We start from the raw sequence: 18,203 nt of genomic DNA on the forward strand, positions 1-18,203 counted from the left end.
CCCACAGGAAGCCACTCTCACCGTAAATAAGTGAAAGCAGATTAGAAGAAGGCAAAAATATAATAGTATTCATGCTAAACATGGAAAACATATAATTACCTATACCCACTATTAAAATTTGGTTGGGCCAGGAGTGGCGGCACATACCTGTAATCCCAGCACTAAGAAAGGATGAGACAGGAGGATCATGAGTCAGAGGTCAACCTGGGCTTATATAGTGAGACCCTGTCTCAAAAAAACTGTTTTTGTTGATCTTAACATAGTTGTCAAATAAATAATCCTACTCTTATTTTATGTTTAAAACTTAGAATGTTTGATTTATGAACAAGATTTTAACGATTACAGAGAATCTTTGAGACTCTTAAATCAAAGTTCTCATACCTGTAATTCAAGTGGTTTTTCACTACTTTGAAGCAGGAATTGTATTTCAGCCACTCTTCTAGAAAATTCTGAAGTTTGTTCTTCAAAGGCTTGTAACTCTTCCTAAAACACATAATTTTAAAGGAAAATATCTTTTTATTTCATATCTTATCTTTAGGTGCCCATGATTTTATTGTTGATATAAGAAACTGAGGATGTCCTTTAATTTCTCTTAATCACTTAGGTTTTTTTTTTTTTTTGACAGTCTGCAAAGGTGAGGGGAGGGGGGAAATGGGACATTGTGAACCCAAACCCTAGTGCTTTTAGGGGTCTGGTAGATGATAACCAATTGAATATTCCCACTTTTTGGACAACAGAAGGGCAAGGCCTGTGCTACAAGCCTGCATGCCCTCCCTGAGGCATGAAAAACTTCTTAGATATGTACAGAATATTAAATTGTGAATGAACACATACACAGGCACTTGCAAACACAATTTCAGAAGAACCTGGCTCACAGGCTAGCAGCCTACAAAACTGAACTTCATTCAGATTTTCAAGCAACCTGTAGTTCAAGACAAACTCAAAGGGCTCTTAGAGGTGACTCATTTATACTCAGAGAGCCACGGTTTCACTTCATGACTATTATAATCATCCAGGAAACTGGAAATCAAGTATTTTGAAGATATTTCCCAAACATATAAAAATAGATGTGTAAATTAAAAGCTAAGTAAGATAGCAAGAATTAGGAATAAAATGAGATTTGAAACATTAGCTTCATGCACACATCCACATACACTTTTATATCATGTTGTTATCGCTCTGCATGTGTGGATGTGGATGTGCGCATGTGTGCGAGTGTGTGTATATATGTATGTATGTCAGTGTGTGTGCGTACGTGTCAGTGTGTGTGTGTGTATGTGTGCACGAGTGTGCGTGCATGTGTATGTGTGTGAATGCTTGTGTGTGCACGTGTGTGTGCATGCACATGTGTGTGCGTGTGTGAGTGTACGTGTGCACGTCTGTGTATGCATGTGTGCATGTGTGTATGGGTGTGCACATGTATGTGCACGCGTGTACATGCTTTGTGTGTGTGTGCATGCATGTGTGTACACGTGTGAGTGTGTATGTGTGCAGGTGTGTGGTATGTGTGTCTGTGTACATGTGTGTGTGTATGTGTCTGTGTGTGTGTGTGCACAGATGTGTGTGGGTGTCTGTATGTGTCTGTGTGTAGGCATGTGCATGTGCGTGTATGTGTGCATGTGTGTATATGTGTGTATGTATGTCAGTGTGTGTCTCTGTGAGTGCGTGCATGTGTATGTGTGCATGTATGCATGTGTGTTTGTACGTGTGCATGTGTATGTCTGTGTGGGCACATGTGTCTACGTGTGGGTGTGGGTGGGTATGTATGTGTGTGCGTGGACACATGTATTTGCACGTGTGTGTGCATGTCTGCGTGTATGTGTGCATGCGTTCATTTGTCTATGTGTGTGTATGAGTGTTTGCATGTCTGTGGGTGTGTGCATGTGTGTACGTGTGTGTGTCAGTGTGTGCGTGTGTATATGTGTATGTTTGTGCGTGTGTGCGTATCTGTGTACATGTGTTCATGTGCATGTGCGTGTATGTGTGTGTATACATGTGCATGTGTGTGGGTGTGCACGTGTGTGTGTCCAAGCATATGTGCGTATATATCCGTGTGTTCACGTGTGTGTGCGTGCCTATCATTGTGTGTGTGTGCGCGTGTATGTGCATCTGTGTATGTAAGTGTGTGTGCGTGTGTTCATTGTGCATGTGCATGTATTTGTGTGTGTCTGTGCATATGTGTATGTGTGTGCGTGTGTGGATTTGTGGGTGTGTGCGTGTATGTGCACGTGTGTACGTATGTGTGTGCGTATATATGTGTGTGCGTGTGTATTTGTGGGTTGTGCATGTGTGTGTCCGTGCATATGTGTGCAAGTATCCGTGTGCATGTATGTATGCATGTATGTGTACATGTGTGCGTGTGCATGCATGTTTGTGTATGTGTTTGTACATGTGTGTGCACGTGCATATGTGTTTGCATGTGTGTGTGTGTGTGTGTGTGTGTGTGTACTCCAACATATGTATATACATCCCAATATTTAAATGTTTTCTGACTTGGCAAGTGAGATTTCATACTGTGCAAACTAATAATATATAAACAAAGAAGATACAAATCTTTATTTTTGTAGGGTGCCACGATTAAACTCAGGGCCTTGAGCCTACCAGGCAAGGGCTCAATCACTGAGCTACACCTCCAGTCTCAGAAAGAATTCTTTCTGGCATCAAAAGAAATTTGGTTCTTTCCAAACACTAAAACTTAAGATTACTGTTTAAAAAAACTAGTTTTTTTTTTTGGAGCTCTATAAAACCATTGACATTAAACCTTGTGATTTTTTTAATAACCTTTTCAAAGGGTTGTTTAATTCAAGTAGAGAACAAGGTTGTCCATACTCATGACCCAGGTCAGGGAATAACAGGCTATCTTCTGAGGGCTAGTAGCTTGTCTTCATTTTCTATTGCTGTCTTTTGTTTGGTTTTTGGGTTTTTTGTGACGGGAATTGAACCCAGGACCTCGTGAACTCTAAGCATGCACTCTACCACTGAACTACACCCCCAGACAGCCTGTTCCCATAAGCAAAGTTTTATTGGAACCCAGCTGCTCCCAAGGATTTCTGTGCAGTGTTTTCATGCTACAACAGCAGGACTAAGCAGACATGACACAGAACGATCCAGGCCTAAAATATGTTGATGACATGCTCTTTAAGAAAAGACTCTGCCCTGCCCACCCCTGGGGCTAGACCAACTCCCTGTGAAGAATTACGCATTTTGTTTGGGCTTCTGCTGGGAGTTCTGACCCATTTTCAACAACACCTACCCTTTGGCAATCTGGTGAAATCTATGGCCCCTTCACATAATATTTGAAAAATAAAACATAAACAAAATTAAAGAGGATTAGGAAGGGAAAGAATTACATTGGATTGTAGTTACCAAAAATATTAAAAACAATTTGTAGTATGTATTATTTCATGTTTTTCTATTAATACCTTAAATTACAAGAGATAGCAGTGAGCCAACTACTTTCAAAGCAGTGAACAACAGCTGTAACAACTGAATAACAATCCAAAAAGAGCTGTGATTTCCGTGATAACAAAGTCCCACATTATATTGGTGTGTAGCACCTGTATTCATAATTAAATACTAAATTTTATTTTGACATCTATGAACTGAATGATGTAATCTTCCCCCATCCAAGGTCATATTACCCAGGAAGCCTCATGGGTGCTATGAACCCCAGATTAATAGAACCCACAAACACCTTCCTAGACCTCTCAAAGGGATGTGCAGAGTTTGGATCCCATTCAAGTGATAATGAAAGGAAGAAAATATTTCTTTTGTGATTCTTCTATCCTGCTCCAAGAAAGCAAACGCAATATTGCAGTGTCAGGTGTGGACAAGCAGAGCGTCTACTTTATCTCTGTGGACTCACCTTCAGTCTTTCTCTGTCATCTTCAGTCAGTTCATGGGATTCCATTTTTTGCAGGGTCTTTTCAGTCCATTCATCAATGATGTTTTTCAAGTTAAAAAGTTTGTCCCACAAAGCCAGAGCTCGACCAAGATTTTCATAGTAGTCTTCTGTCTTCTCATTTATCTACCATAATTTAAAAACGGAAGTAATACATGCATGCTGTGGTAACAAGTATGAAAAACATTGCTTTGCTCAAATGCTTGCTTTAAAATTCAATTTGAATTTGCCATTACTAGCTAAATAATTTGCTTTATTTCTCAACAAAAAAGTACTTAAAGTATCATGTAGCTCTTTTTCCAAGCAACAAAATCTGGGCAGACTTGTTATAGTATATATGCACTTAAAAGCAGTAGCCTTCCTAAATTCTGTGAGAATGACCGGCTACCTACTGTGTGAATGATGCATGCAGTCTTCCTAATTCTAAACTACAATTTATGGTTTTAAAAACTCAGATGAGGCCATCCTCACTATCTCTTTCTGAGATAACCCACTTTCACCCCTGAAAGTGTCTCTATTCCAATAAACTTTACTATAATATTGTCATTGTCACCCTAGAGAGGACGCACTTTCAGTCTACTCAAAGTATATTCCTTGTCTAATAAACTTCACTATCACTTTCACAAAAAAACCTCAGATTAAAATATAATACAGATAAATTCTTAGTTTGTAATTTATAAACTATCATTAGTGCTCAACCAAAAATGTATCACCTATAAAGTTGAACATGAATCTCCTACATGAGTGAATAATATACTAATTTATTTTAAATAAGTGTATATTTTTGTACTTGGTAGATTACAGATTCATTTGTTAATACTGTCTAACTCTGCAGTGAAGGTAATTACTTAAATTATAAACTTTATTTGTCCATTTTTATAATGAATATAGTTTAGTTTTTCACTTATATAAGAACACTAAAAACACACTGCAGAAGCACCAATTTAACTGCTTTAAAACAGAATTTGCAGTCAATTAAATCACCACATACATCAAGCCATCTGTCCACAATAACATTGGCCTCTTTTTCAAAAGGGGGCTCTTCAAAGGTTTTCATTTTATTCAGGTGAAATTGTAGATTTTTACAGATCTGGTTTATCTTGTCTACCACTTCTAAATGTTCAGCAAATTCTTCTTTGACAGTTTCAATCTGTAAAAAAATATGAAATATGTTTTTGAGATATTAGCCTGGGCAAACTGGTAAGAACCACAATTCTGTTGGTTATTCAGCTTAAAAACAACATTACAAAGAGGAAACCCATCTTTTTTTTTTGGGCAGCACTGGGGTTTGAACTCAGGGCCTTACGCTTGCAAGGCAGGTGGTCTTACCATTTAAGCCACTCCTCCAGTAAAAAAATCCATCTTAACATTGTTCTTTAAAGCAAATTTTATTGTCTACCTTTCTTAGTAAAAACATTTTAGAATCTTAACCATTGTTTCAATGATAACTGTACATTCAAATTTCTTCCAACTCTGCATTCTGAGACAGTAACAGTGGTCTAAAACTGTATTTCTGGACCATGTAAAATAAGATTCTACAAAAGAGAGTCCACAGGTACACCATTCAATTGTGCACGTGTCTATACATACATGTATAAATCCCTACATTTCTCTAGTAAGTATCATATTATTATGTCAAAGAACCTAAATGTATATACACATAAAACAGACAAAATTAGTATGACTTCTAGATTAATCTCTCACGGCTTAGTGTCATTGTTTCTAACATGGAAGTTAAAAAGTTACTGTATCTGAAAGAAATTCTCCAGTTGTTTGGAAATGAAACAGTGTTCCCTCAATCAGTATGAATGGGGGATTGGTTCCAAAACGACCAGCAAACAAAACCCAAAGATGCTCCAGGAGTCTATGTAACATGGCATAGAATTTGCAGATCATCTATATGTACACTCCTGTTTATTTTAAAACATCTCTAGATTATTTATCCCTAAAACATTGTAAATGCTATGAAAATAGACATTATACCGTGTGGTTTAGGCAGTGATGACAAAAACAGGTCCATAATTGGTACAGACACAATCTTCAAAACTATCTTCCATTAACAGTTGGTTGAACTACGCATGTAGGACTCAAGGATATGGAAGGAAGGTCAAGTGGACATCTAAATTTGTGGGTCGCAGAGTACACCTACAGGGACCTGTTAAACTGATGCGCATGGGAAGTGAAGTAAGCCAGTCCCACAATGACAAGCCTCCCATGTTTTCTCTCATTTGTAGAAACTTGGGGAAATCAAAAAGCAACCGAGGTCATGAAAGTAAGAGGGGGACTCACGGGGGGTGGGAGGAGGAGGGAAAGGGGAAAGTGGGAGGAGGGAATAAGAAAGGGTAATCGAGGCGTGCATGGTACGTGATGAAGCCTCTTACTGCACAACGTAATTCACGCCATTCTCAAAAAGCATCAAAAGAATGAAGAGAAAAAGGAGACATCATCGTGAGGGACACAAGATACTGCTCAGATGGAAATTTATAGCAGTAAATGCACGCACAGGAAATCAGGAAAAGTTTTAAATCAATAATAGGTTGCTACTTCAAGAACTCAAGAAAATAACAAAATAATCCCAAGGCAAGCAAAAGAAAGCAATAATAAAAGTAAAAACAGATATGAATTAAATTGAAAATAAAAAAGCATTAAAAAATCAATGAAACAAAGAGCTAATTCTTTGAAAAAAGTCATTAAAATTGACAAATCTCTAGCAAAACTGACAAAGCAAAAGAGAGAGAAAGAATACCAGTGCAGGACTGAAACAAAGTCTGTCTCTGCAGATAGCAGAGACATCAAAAGGTGATAAAGGAATGCTACAAGTAACTCTTCAAACGTACACTTGAGTATTTCCATGAAATGGGCCAAAACTCCCAAAAACACAAACTATTACAAACCATCCATATTAAATACATTACATAAACAATGCTGTTAATATTAAGTATATTGAATGTAAAAAGTCATGAAAAGAAATCTAAATCCAGATGATTTCACTGGAGAATTTTATCAAACATGAAAAATACCAATTATACAAATCTCTTCTAAAAAACAGAAGAGATTCATCTTATAAAAGCTAGTTTAATTCTGATATCAAATCAGAGAAAAATAGTACAAAAGAAGCTACAAGCTGGATAGTAGCATAGGCCTGTAATCCCAGCACTCCAGAGGCAGAGGCAGGAGGATCACAAGTATAAGACCAGCCTAAGCTACATATTGAGAACCTGTCTCAAAAACACAAAGAAGAGCTGGGCGTTGGTGACACACACCTGTAATCCTAGCTACTCAGGGGGCAGAGATCAAGATGATCATGGTTCAAAGCCAGCCCAGGCAAATAGTTTGTGAGACCCTATCTTGAAAAAACCCTTTACAAAAAGGGCTGGTGGAGTGGCTCAAGGAGTAGGCACTGAGTTCAAACAAAAAACAAAAAACAAAAAAACCTGAATCCCTTTTATAAGTGAAAATGCAATTTGCAAAGAGTATGTGTGATGTGCAGCTAACTGTAAAAGAAAAACACAGCCAGGCACTGATGGCTCACACTGAGATCAGGAAGTTCGATACTGAGGTTCGAGGCCAGCCTGGGGATGGGGTGGGGCAGGGGGAGAAGCGAGACCCTATCTCAAAAATTCCCAACACACAAAAAAAGGGGCTGGTGGAGTGGCTCAAGGTGGCTGAAGCAGGAGGATCACAAGCTCACAGCTGGCCTGAGCTATATAGAGAATTCCAGGCCAGGCTGGGCTGCCTAGAAAGAACCTGCCACAAAAAAAAAAGAAGAAAAGAAAAAGAAAAAGAAAGGGAGGGAGGGAGGAAGAAAGAAATTACGTAAAATCTTTAAAATGGAAAAACAATAACTAAAGAGGTTTCTGTCTTCTGACTGGATGCTCACTGACAGGGCTGAGACCAAACCCAGGTCTTCCTTCTCTTGGTCTGGCACTCTGGGCTGGGCATATGGCACAAGTGACAGAGCGCATGCCTTGCAAGCATGAAGCCCTCAGTTCAAACTCCAGTACCACCAACAAAACAAAACAAAACAAAACAAAACTTGGACTAGATATGGTGACTCAAGTGGTAGAGCACCTGCTTTGTACATGCAAAGCCTGGAGTACTGCAAAAAAAGTTTGCATACATAATATACACGGCATATCATATATTGTACATAATATACTTATTATGAAACTTTTTATATACATGAAACACACGCAGATGTAATAAATATAGCATTTCTATATACAAAGAACTTTCTGGTTACGCGGTGCATGCTGCCCCTGGGGGAAGAGGAAAGGGCAGAGGTACTTTCAGCATTAACGGTTTGTACGACGGTGAACGGAATGCGTAAAGTAAAGGGAATCAGGCCCTCTCAGACAGTCCCCAAATGTTAATCGTGTTCTGACAGTCCAGCCCTCTGGTCTCTCTTTTACACTTGGTTTTTATTAAAGGGAGTGGAAACCTAGCACCACATCGTAGATAAACAGCCAGGTTTCTATGGTTGTGAAGGACAAAAGTTCTCAGTTGTACCATGTAGCTAGCACTGGCCACGGCATCATGAAGAGAAGGATTTGACTGTTTCTGCAGTCATCACCAAATGACCTGAAAGTTACTGTACTAATCAGTACTAAAATTTCCTTTTAAAGACAGTTGAAACAAAATCTGAGAGAAGAATTAAGTACAAGTGAATTAACTTCTGTATCTTTCATGTAAATGCATTATTTCAGCAAATACACAAGGTGTCCATATGTAGGGCACTATAGTAGATTCTCAGTAAAATAAGACAATCCTGAACTTTACGTATTTCTTACAGGTTACTTAATTAATTAATTACTTTACTAATTTTATTTTCGCAGTGCTGGGAATTGAGTCCAGACCTCACACATGCTGAGCAAATGCTCGACTGCTAAACTCTACCCCAATTCTTATTAATTTTAAAACACCTCTTGCGCCAAAGCCTTTACAGCTGAGTAAAGAGTCCAGGCTACAATACTAATACAGCAATCTTATGAGAATCAGGTCATGCTAAGGGGAGGCCACTGACAGAAGAGGTAGGGTAAAAGCAGGAAGCTAAGAAGGTGAATATGGTTGATGTACTTGTTCTACAAGAATGAATACAAATTTTTAAACCTGTTGAAGTTATAATAAAAGGACTAAGGTAGAAAAGAGAAAAATAAAGGGGAAGAACCAATTCGGGCTATGATACATATATTTATGGAAATGTTACAAGGAAACTCCCTGTATAGCTATCTTAAACAAACAAAAATGCCTTTTTTCAAAAATGGAGATCAGGTGCTCGCTTTGGCAGCACATATACTAAAATTGGAACGATACAGAGAAGATTAGCAAGGATGATACGCAAATTCGTGAAGAGTTCCATATTAAAAAAACAAAAACAGAGAACAGGAAGGCAAAACAGATCTTGTCTGGGGGTTGGTACTAGTGGGAGGGGAGATGACATAAAGACAGGGTGTAGGGGGGTGAATATGGTGGAAATACTGTGTACTCATGTATGAAAATGGAAAACTGAAACCTGTTGAAGCTATTCCAGGAATGGGAAGGAGAAGGGAGGAGAATGATGGAGGGGATGAATTCAACTATGATATATTGTAAGAACTTTGGTAAATGTCACAATGTACCCCCAGTACAACAACAACAAGAATAATAAAAGTTCGGGCAAAGTAAAGTTAATCAACTTTTCCTTTTGCTACACATGTATTTCAAACATACTTTCAAAGCAGGTGGCTCCACACAGTGCTTGAAATGTGACATTATAATCAAATCTTCCTGAGTTATACCAAGATTCTGTCTGTTATTACTCATATAACCTTGAGGACATTCATTCCTAAACTCTTATCCTCACTATTTTTCTTCTTCTAAAAGAAGCTGAAATATATTTGTCCAAATCCCAAAATAGAAATTGGACCATATTTAAGAGTAAGCAGCATCAGCGTTCATAAAAAATTCAATGGATAGTTAAAGTTCTCTCTTCTGCTTCCCTTGCTTCCTTACTGTTCCACAGGTAAGAAGAGTAACAGCTCCTGAGGACCAAAACTGTATAACTCTCTTTTCTCTCCTATTCACATAGGCTGAAGAATCCAGCACACAATAACCGAGCCAGCAACACAAAGGTTATCATCATCATTTTTGGAGCGGTAGTAATTACTTGAAACCTCAAACCCACATGATAAGCCTAGTTGGATTCAAGTTTTATGGCTTCAGAATTTTTTGGCTTCTGAAGCCAGTCATTTAGTGGAGAGGAGGCGGTGGGCTAGTTAGAACAGTGAGGAAAAGAAAACCAGCAAATTTGTAAAGTACTGCAGTGAACATCTTTGGTATCAAGGGTTTTCCATATTTAAGGTTAGATCTTTAAGATCAATTCCTAGAAATGAAGTATTTGATTGAATGACAGAAAGATTTTCAAAGTCTTGAATAATACTATCAAAGCATTTTCGGAAAGGGCAGTATGACATGTTCTCACTGGTTGTGTCAAGAGGGATCAGTTTGTTGACCATCAAAAGCTGGAGTAATAGGAAAGGCAAAAACAGACACTACCAAGGAGTTTTGGTGGCCTTTGATTACTGGTGAGGTTGAAGTATATCTCTCTTTATGGTGGTTTTTAATTGATAATTCTCAATTTATAGATACTGAGTGGGTGGCTCAAGTGGTATAGGGCTTGACTAGTAAGTGTGTGGCCCTGAGTTCAATCGGCATTACCAAAAAAGAAAGAGCACTAGTTTCCATGAGTTCTCTGCATAGAATTGCAAACCTTGTGTTATCATATTGGCTGAAAATATTTGCTACTGTATAGCACTAGGTAAAATGGTTAAAATTTTATTATCATAGTGATTTTTGTATATGAGGCACACTTAAGTGAACTATTACCTTTGAATATCATAAATACAGAAATATGAATGCTAGACGTGAGGATAATTTACGAGAAGCCTGCATTCTTTGATCTATCCATGGTTAAATTAAAGTTGACATGAGAAGCTACAGTCTCCATGTTATTTAATAAGGAACTACAGGGGCTGGAGGCAGGTATCCCAGTGGTTAAGCACATGCTTACCATGCAGAACGCCCTGGGCCTGGACTTAATCACTAGCCACCCCCGGCAAAGAAAGAGGGAGGGTGGGGAGGAAATATAGGAAACTCTTGTCACAAGTAGCAAAGAATACAGTAAGCCATTACTTTTGCTCAAAATAAAGATCATAAAAAGGTCAGCAAATATTTAATGTCAGTGTCCATAGCTTTTTGTTTTGTCTTGGTGGACTGGGGTTTGAACTAAGGGATTCTCACTTGCAAAGCAGATGCTCTATTTGAGCCACACCTCCAGTCCATTTTGCTCTGATTATTTTGGAGATGGGGGTCTAGTGAACTATTTACCAGGGCTGGTCTCGAACTGCAATCCTCCTGATCTCAGCCTTCTAAGTAGTTAGGATGACAGACATGATTAGCCACTGTCCATAGCTTTTGGTTAAATCCATATTTATTCTATATTCTAAAACCATGAAGTTGGGTTTCTGTCTAAACTATTTACTTAAAAAAAACAAGGCCTTTTGTAACATTAAGGAGCTCAGCTGCAAGAGTTACAGACTTACAACCTGGGGACAATATACAGAACTCATTTGTCTGCTTTCTTCCCGCCTTTATAATAACGACAGAAAAGCATTAAGATGATAGAAAACCGTGAGTCCAGAGAACATGGGTGATGAAATGCTGTCAGGGGAGGGAGGGAAGTTGGAAAGCTAGCCAGCAGAGAAAGAGTGAGGACTGATGAGATTGGCCAAGAAAGCAGGGGTGGGCAAGAGGTTGGCAAGAAGGCAAAGGGGCGAAGCCGGGAAGAAGTCAGTGCATTTGTGCCACAGAACCTCAGCAAAGGTTAGAAATTACCGCAAGGTGCTCTTGAAGGCAGGCACAGAGTGGCACCAATGGGAAGACAGAATGGCACTTTGAAGGGAAGCACTTCACATTCACAGGTCCCCTTCCGCCTACCCCCGGTAGAAGATGGGGATCGACGTTCTAGAGAAGCTGGGGACACAGCTGAGGACAGAGGTGGGCTTCTGTTATGACAGACACAGAGGAACTAATGAAGGCAGAAGAGCCAAGAGCAGGACGGAGACTGGCACTAGGGAGATTCAACCACAACAGGGCTGCCTGCCTGCAGGTGATAAGAAGTTTTATTAGTCAGAACAATGACATCCAGAAAGCACAGCTTACAGTTATAGGGCTATGCAGTTATGAGGTCCTGAATAGTGTTTAAGTACTGAGAAGGGTTGCAAATCGGCCACTCACAGGGTGGGACGAAGTGACTGACATTCATTAAGATGTTAAGTCCTGACCAGACATGGTAGTGCACACCTATAATCCCAGAAATGTGGGAGTCAAAGATGGGAGGATCATAGTTTGGGGCCAGCCTGGGTAAAAAAAGTTAGCAAGAGTGTATTTAAAAAAAAAACAAGCCAGATCTGGTGACACATATTAGTAATCCCAGCTATGTAGGAGGGGGAGGCAAGAGAATCACAAACCCAGGCCAGCCCCAGGCAAAAGTGTAAGAATCTACTTGAAAAATATCCTAAAGAAAAAAAGGCTGGAAACATGGCTCAAGTGGTAGAGCGCCTGCCTTGCAAGTGCAAGGCCTTGAGTTCTATTTACACATCCACTGAGTTGCTCTCAGTATCTAGGAAGCTCAATAAAATAGTTTTCTACCATCTGGGTATGTCACACACTTGTGATACCCTGACGACACTTTAGCTTAACGCTCCGAACCTACAGGAAAAGCACCTTTCTGATGAAGGAGCAGACAGTGCAGCGTGGAGCACTAGTTTCTCACTCTTTCATGCACTCTAGTAGCTGACTACAGTACAAAAAAATCATAGAAAACAAGGACATCTAGTGTCCAAAATTATTATTTTTCTTAGCTTAGGAAGTGATTGGAGAAGCTGTGTTCACAGATGAACCAACCTGAGGATGAAGCTCTCACATCTGTACAGAAAACAAGTACAAACAAGTCCTTGTGCTTGTCTGCAATGGGTTTTCCTAGCATCTTCATCCCTAAAGCCTGCAGGGAAGTCTTAGGTTCCTGTGAGACAGACAGCCTAACAGGAGTGACAGCAGAGGGCAATGGCAGGTCCTAGCAGAGCCAATGACCCACTATCAAAACCAAACAGAAGCCAGGTACTTAGTGCCTCACACCTGTAATCCCGGCTACTTGGGAGGCTAAGGCCAGGAGGATCAAGGTTTGAGGTCAGTCTAGACAAACAGTTCGTGAGACCTTACCTCCAAAATAACCAGAGTAAAATGGACTGGCGGTGTGGCTCAAGTGGTAGAGTGTCTGCTTTGCAAGTGCAAAGTCATGAGGTAAAAAAACCCAATAGGGTGAATTCAACTATGATAAATTGTAAGAACTTTTATAAATGTCTCAATGTACCTTTAGTATAACAATAGTATGATAATAATAATTTAAAAAATCCAGTCCTACCAAAAAAACAAAAACCAGAAATTACCCAGTACCAACTTGGGGCCTGACTTTTCTCAAGTTTTGGTGATAAAGTCAGTAAATTCTAGAGATCTGGTCAAAGAGAGTCACTAGTAAGTTCTTTCACGCCAAGTTTAAGGATGATTTTGGTTATAATACCCTCCCGACTGTCAGGTTGGTGATGAGGTCACCTGCGGAAGTGTCCCTTCAGACAAGGACTCACCTCTGCTATCCTTTTCTTCAGGTTCTCCTTCCCCATGTATGAAGCCTGCGTGGAGAAGACATTCTCTTCTTTTTGAATCAAAGTGGTCAAGACACCTTTAAAATTCTGGTATTGTCTTAGGAGCTCCAAAACTCTTCCACACTGTTCAAGACTATGAAGGGAAAAAAATATGAAATAGGTAACTGCCTGAAAATAGCAAAAACCATTCTTTCTTTTTGTACATGTGCCACAATAATGACAAATAAGTCATCAAAAGACTTTTCCTTTCAAGGTTTATGATATTATTTTACCAAAATAACCTAAGAATGATGACATGTATATTTATCTGGCAAACAGATGGTATAACTAACTGCTGGATTAGTATTGTTAACAGATCAGTATTAAAAAGTTAACAGACGTAGGGGCTGGGAACATGGCCCAAGTGGTAGGGTGCCTGCCTAGCAAGTGTGAGACCCTGAGTTTGAATTCCAGTAGTGCCAAAAAAAAAGTTTATAAAAAGTTAAGAAATGTAAGTTCTAGAGAGAAATACAGAATTCATAACTCTACAAAATCAGCCTCCCAATTTCATCATTAATCAAAAGGCATCTTGGAAAACAGTGTGGCTGGGCAGGGTAGTGCATACCAAAATCCTAGCACTTGGGAGGTGGAGGCAGGAAGATCGAGAGTTTGAGGCCAACCCAAGCTACATAGTGACACCGTCTCAAAGGAATAAGCCAGTGCTCCTCTGGCAGCCTCTATGAGAATGTCTACTGTACTTATTCTCAATTTGGCCCTTTTTGGAAAAGAAAATAGTCAATGAAAATGTGGTAGCTAGCGCCCTAGTTTCTTTACAGCTGGGCACTAGTTAGTTTGATGATTTTGAAGAAGTTTGGGGCCAGCCTGGGTAAAAAAAGTTAGCAAGAGTGTATTTAAAAAAAAAAAACAAGCCAGACCTCAAGTCTTTCCTCTGTAAAATTAAACTAGATCAAACGCCACAGTCAGGCGTCTTGCGTGTTGACCTCTGTACTCACAGATACCAAAGGGACACGGGAAGTGTACCAGAGAGGATCCTGAAGAGAGTTGGAGAAAGGACCCTGAGAGCCCAGAGTTAAGGGAAGCCACTAGGGAGATTCAGGCATGCAGGGACTTCCCACAGCACACCAGTCACACAGTTTACTCAAGGACAAAGATCCACGTCTCCCTGTCCATGGAGGAGGGTGCTGTCTTGAGTTGCCAAAATTGACCCTGTGACCTCAGTGTGACCCTCAGGTCACACAGTGTTTTTATCATAAACATTGCAAAATACTGATGATATAGACAATTTTCCCAGTTCTGAAGTGTTTCTTTTCCCTCACCATTCGGTGACAGAAGCTTTCACTGTCTCCCACAAGACCACTGTATCTTGGCACTGTTGGTTCAGGGTTTTTTCTCGGCCATCTTTGAATTGTGGTAAAGAACTGGCCATTTCTTGTAAGTGGTTCTTCTCTTCCTCATATTCTTCTAGATCTTTCTCTAGTCTGAGTAATGACTTTTTCCTTGAGGGTGGATGAAAAAGGATTATTGGCAAATTGTCAAGCAATCTGACTCTTCACAAATATAGCTGAAAGGGGTGCACCCCAACTTTGATTTGCCCTCATGAGGGTAATGCCAAAATGATACCTTCTGATTGTGGATTTTGGGAGACTGCACTCCCAGAATCCTAGTTTAAAGAAATACGGTAAAGAAATATGGAAAACCATAAGTGGTAACATTTTCTGTGATGAGCACATTTATTAAAGGTGTGTCAAGGCATATGAGAAAGAGAGAGCATGTGTGTGGGAAGAGAGCATGTTATGTGGAGAAAACAGGTGGACGACCAAACCTTGGGGGCTCCTATGTAAGGGTGGGGCTCGCCACAGAGTATGGAAAGAGAAAAAGAAAACTTGAGCTCTTCCCTATGTACAAAAACCTTGCCCACATCAAAAAAGGAGCAATTTGTCTAATGGTTTTACCTTGTAAACCAATCCTAGCAGGATTACCTCCATTCACCTGAAGCTAAATTGTTTTGTTCCACTGCCTCTGCTTCCTGTCCTCCAATCCACCCTGGAATTCACTCCACAAGCTTTCATTCCCACAGCAGTCAAGATCTCCAGCAACCTCCCCTCCATTCTCACACTTCAGCTTCCGCTGGTCACCTCCTCCTCAAGGAAATGTCTTCTTTCTTGGCTCCCAGGACTCTTGATTTCCTCCCACTACCTGGCTGCCCCTTCTGTCTTCAGCTGGTTCCTCCTCATTCCCCTGATCTCCCAACATGGAGTGCCACAACTTGGACCTCTTCTTTTATCTGTCTAAACTCATCCCCTCAGCAGTCTTGTCCAGTCTTAAAGCTTTAACCAGCATTTTCTCAGATGTCCATCTCTCACCCAGACCTCACTCCTGATGTCATCTATTTTTAAGTCATATTGAGCTCACTACTGGAATGTCAAATAAGTACCTCAAACCTGTTTCTAAAACTGAGCACACTGATCCTTCATTCTCTACCTGATAAACATCAGACGTCCCCATCTATTCATGAGAACTCAGGTCAAACCTGGGAATCATCTTGACTCAATCTTTCTTTCATACACCAAGTCCAGTGTGTAGACTCTGTCTTCAAAATACATACAGAATCTTAACTCTTTTCTACCTCACCATCGGTCCAGCCACTACCATCACCCCTTACCTGGCTTGTGTCTCCTTGACGCCTGCAGTCTATTCTCAACGTGTCAGCCAGCATGAACCAAACCAGTTCCCAATTAAACCAAGTCGTTCCCTTTTGCTCAGAGCCCTCCAATGACATTCCATGTCACTCAAAGAAAAAGTGAAAGGTATCCCCTGGCTTACAGGTCCCATCCCACCAGGACATCTGATCCCTTTCCTCTTACTGCTGCACCTTCTCACCTCCCCATCTCTCCACTAGCAATGCTCCCTCGGCCTATGGGGCTCTTGCTCCAGTAGCCACGAAGCTTGCTCTTACACCTCTCATTTGACTCAAAGGTCACTTCCTCAAGAAAGTTCCCCCAATAACCCAATCGGATTGTGGTCTTCTCTACTTAGATTTTCTCCACAGGTTTATCACCACCAGACACTAAATATCTTACTTCTCCCTATAAATAATATACTGTACAAAAGGCAAGAATTTTTGTCTGTTTTGTTAACTTTTAGATCCCCAATACCTAAAACAGTGCCTGGCACTGTTAAAACAAGAAATATTGTATTTATTATTATTATATAATAATTTATTATTTATAAACATGGTATATTCATTTATGCATTAACATATATTACTTATTGTTTATAAATCTGTAACTAAAAATTATTAAAGTAATAACTATAGCAAGAATTAGTTCAAAAAGTCATTACCACCCGGGGCATTCCAAGAATGAATCTCACTGGGCCTGAGGGCAGGAAGGTTTCAGAGGAAAGGCACACTCAGCTACACTGAGGGACCTGGTCAACTACAGTTGCCCAAAGGCCACTGAGCCTGGAGAACTGCAAGAGGGACAGAGAGTGGGAGAGATTTAGAAAGAAGAGGAAAGTTCCACAACAGCAACTCTTGATAACACTTTAGCTTTTAGGACCTGGAGGATAAACTCCGAATGCCTGAATTAAAACAGCAGCACAAAGCCAGGTGTGGTGGCACATTCCTATAATCCCAGTTCCTCAGGAGGCAGTAGTAGGCGGATCACAATCTAGGGTCAGCCCAGGCAAAAGGGTTAAGATGCTTTCTGGAGAACAAACTAAAAAAGCAAAAAGAATGGGGGCATGGCTCAAGTGGTAGAGTGATTGCCTAGCAAGGCCCTAAATTCAACCCCTAGTACTGCCAAAAAAAAAAACAAAAAAAAAGAAAAGAAAGAAAGAAACAGAAGTATTTGTTTTGCATAATAGATATCTGAAGCTGCAGCAAAGTGTCACATGGGATGAGACCCTGGAAACGCTGTCCTCACCGCTGTTTCACAGCTGGAGCAGTAGCATCCTTTAGGCCAATTTTACTGATCTGATTCTGCACATCTTGAATATTTTTAAATAGCTCATTATTTTTGGAAGTACAGGCCTCTAATAATTTGCTTTCTCCAGTGTCTTCCTCCTGTCCTCTGTGGCCATGTGTCTCTAATAACCTTGCTGACAAGGTTTCAAGAAGTTTCTCACAGGAGGTGACCTCCCCTTGTTCAGCATCTTCAAGGCTGATGTCCAGCTTCTGCAAGTGTTTGTCCAAATGTCTGGCCCTGTCCTTCATCAGGTGAATTTCTCCTTGAACATCTTTTGCTGAGTTAGTATTTTCTGGTGCCACCTGGGCCCCTGAGGTGGGGAGGTCGGTACCGAGCCCCTCGGATTGTTCAGCTGTCCTTAGAGAGGCCAGAAAGCCTTCAAGAGCCCGCAGGGCCTCGTCTTGCATCCGGGCCCTGCAGCTCACCATTTCAAGCTGTGTTTTGCATTTCAGTAGAATATCCTGTGTTGCGTGTAGATCAAATGGGTGCAATCCCTTTAATCCCAAGCTGCCTGGCTCCTCGAAGTTGGTACATAGGGTGATCTGTTTTGCTATGGAATCTTGGAGAGCCTAAAATAAAAAATGTAAAAGCCAAAAGGACTGAGACAGCAAAAATAAATCACATGACAGAAACTGA

The 18,203-nt window shown here is 40.3% G+C and overlaps 1 protein-coding gene and 1 pseudogene across 11 annotated transcripts in view; one reads left to right on the plus strand and one right to left on the minus strand.

Moving 5' to 3' along the window:
- Window positions 1–18,203, minus strand: part of Syne2 (spectrin repeat containing nuclear envelope protein 2) — a 300,742-nt gene that overhangs the window by 176,673 nt on the left and 105,866 nt on the right. For all 11 annotated transcript variants that reach the window (XM_074067818.1, XM_074067817.1, XM_074067815.1 and 8 more), the window contains 6 exons: window positions 17,526–18,136; window positions 14,916–15,095; window positions 13,582–13,732; window positions 4,893–5,051; window positions 3,866–4,027; window positions 382–483 (listed from right to left, as the gene is read on the minus strand). In XM_074067818.1, coding sequence (XP_073923919.1) covers window positions 382–483; window positions 3,866–4,027; window positions 4,893–5,051; window positions 13,582–13,732; window positions 14,916–15,095; window positions 17,526–18,136 — 1,365 coding nt within the window. The remainder of the gene's footprint in view (window positions 1–381; window positions 484–3,865; window positions 4,028–4,892; window positions 5,052–13,581; window positions 13,733–14,915; window positions 15,096–17,525; window positions 18,137–18,203) is intronic.
- LOC141422044 (U6 spliceosomal RNA) lies at window positions 9,173–9,266 on the plus strand (annotated as a pseudogene).

The sequence above is a fragment of the Castor canadensis genome, chromosome 3 (genome assembly GCF_047511655.1).
Source record: "Castor canadensis chromosome 3, mCasCan1.hap1v2, whole genome shotgun sequence".
Taxonomy (NCBI): Eukaryota; Metazoa; Chordata; class Mammalia; order Rodentia; family Castoridae; genus Castor; species Castor canadensis.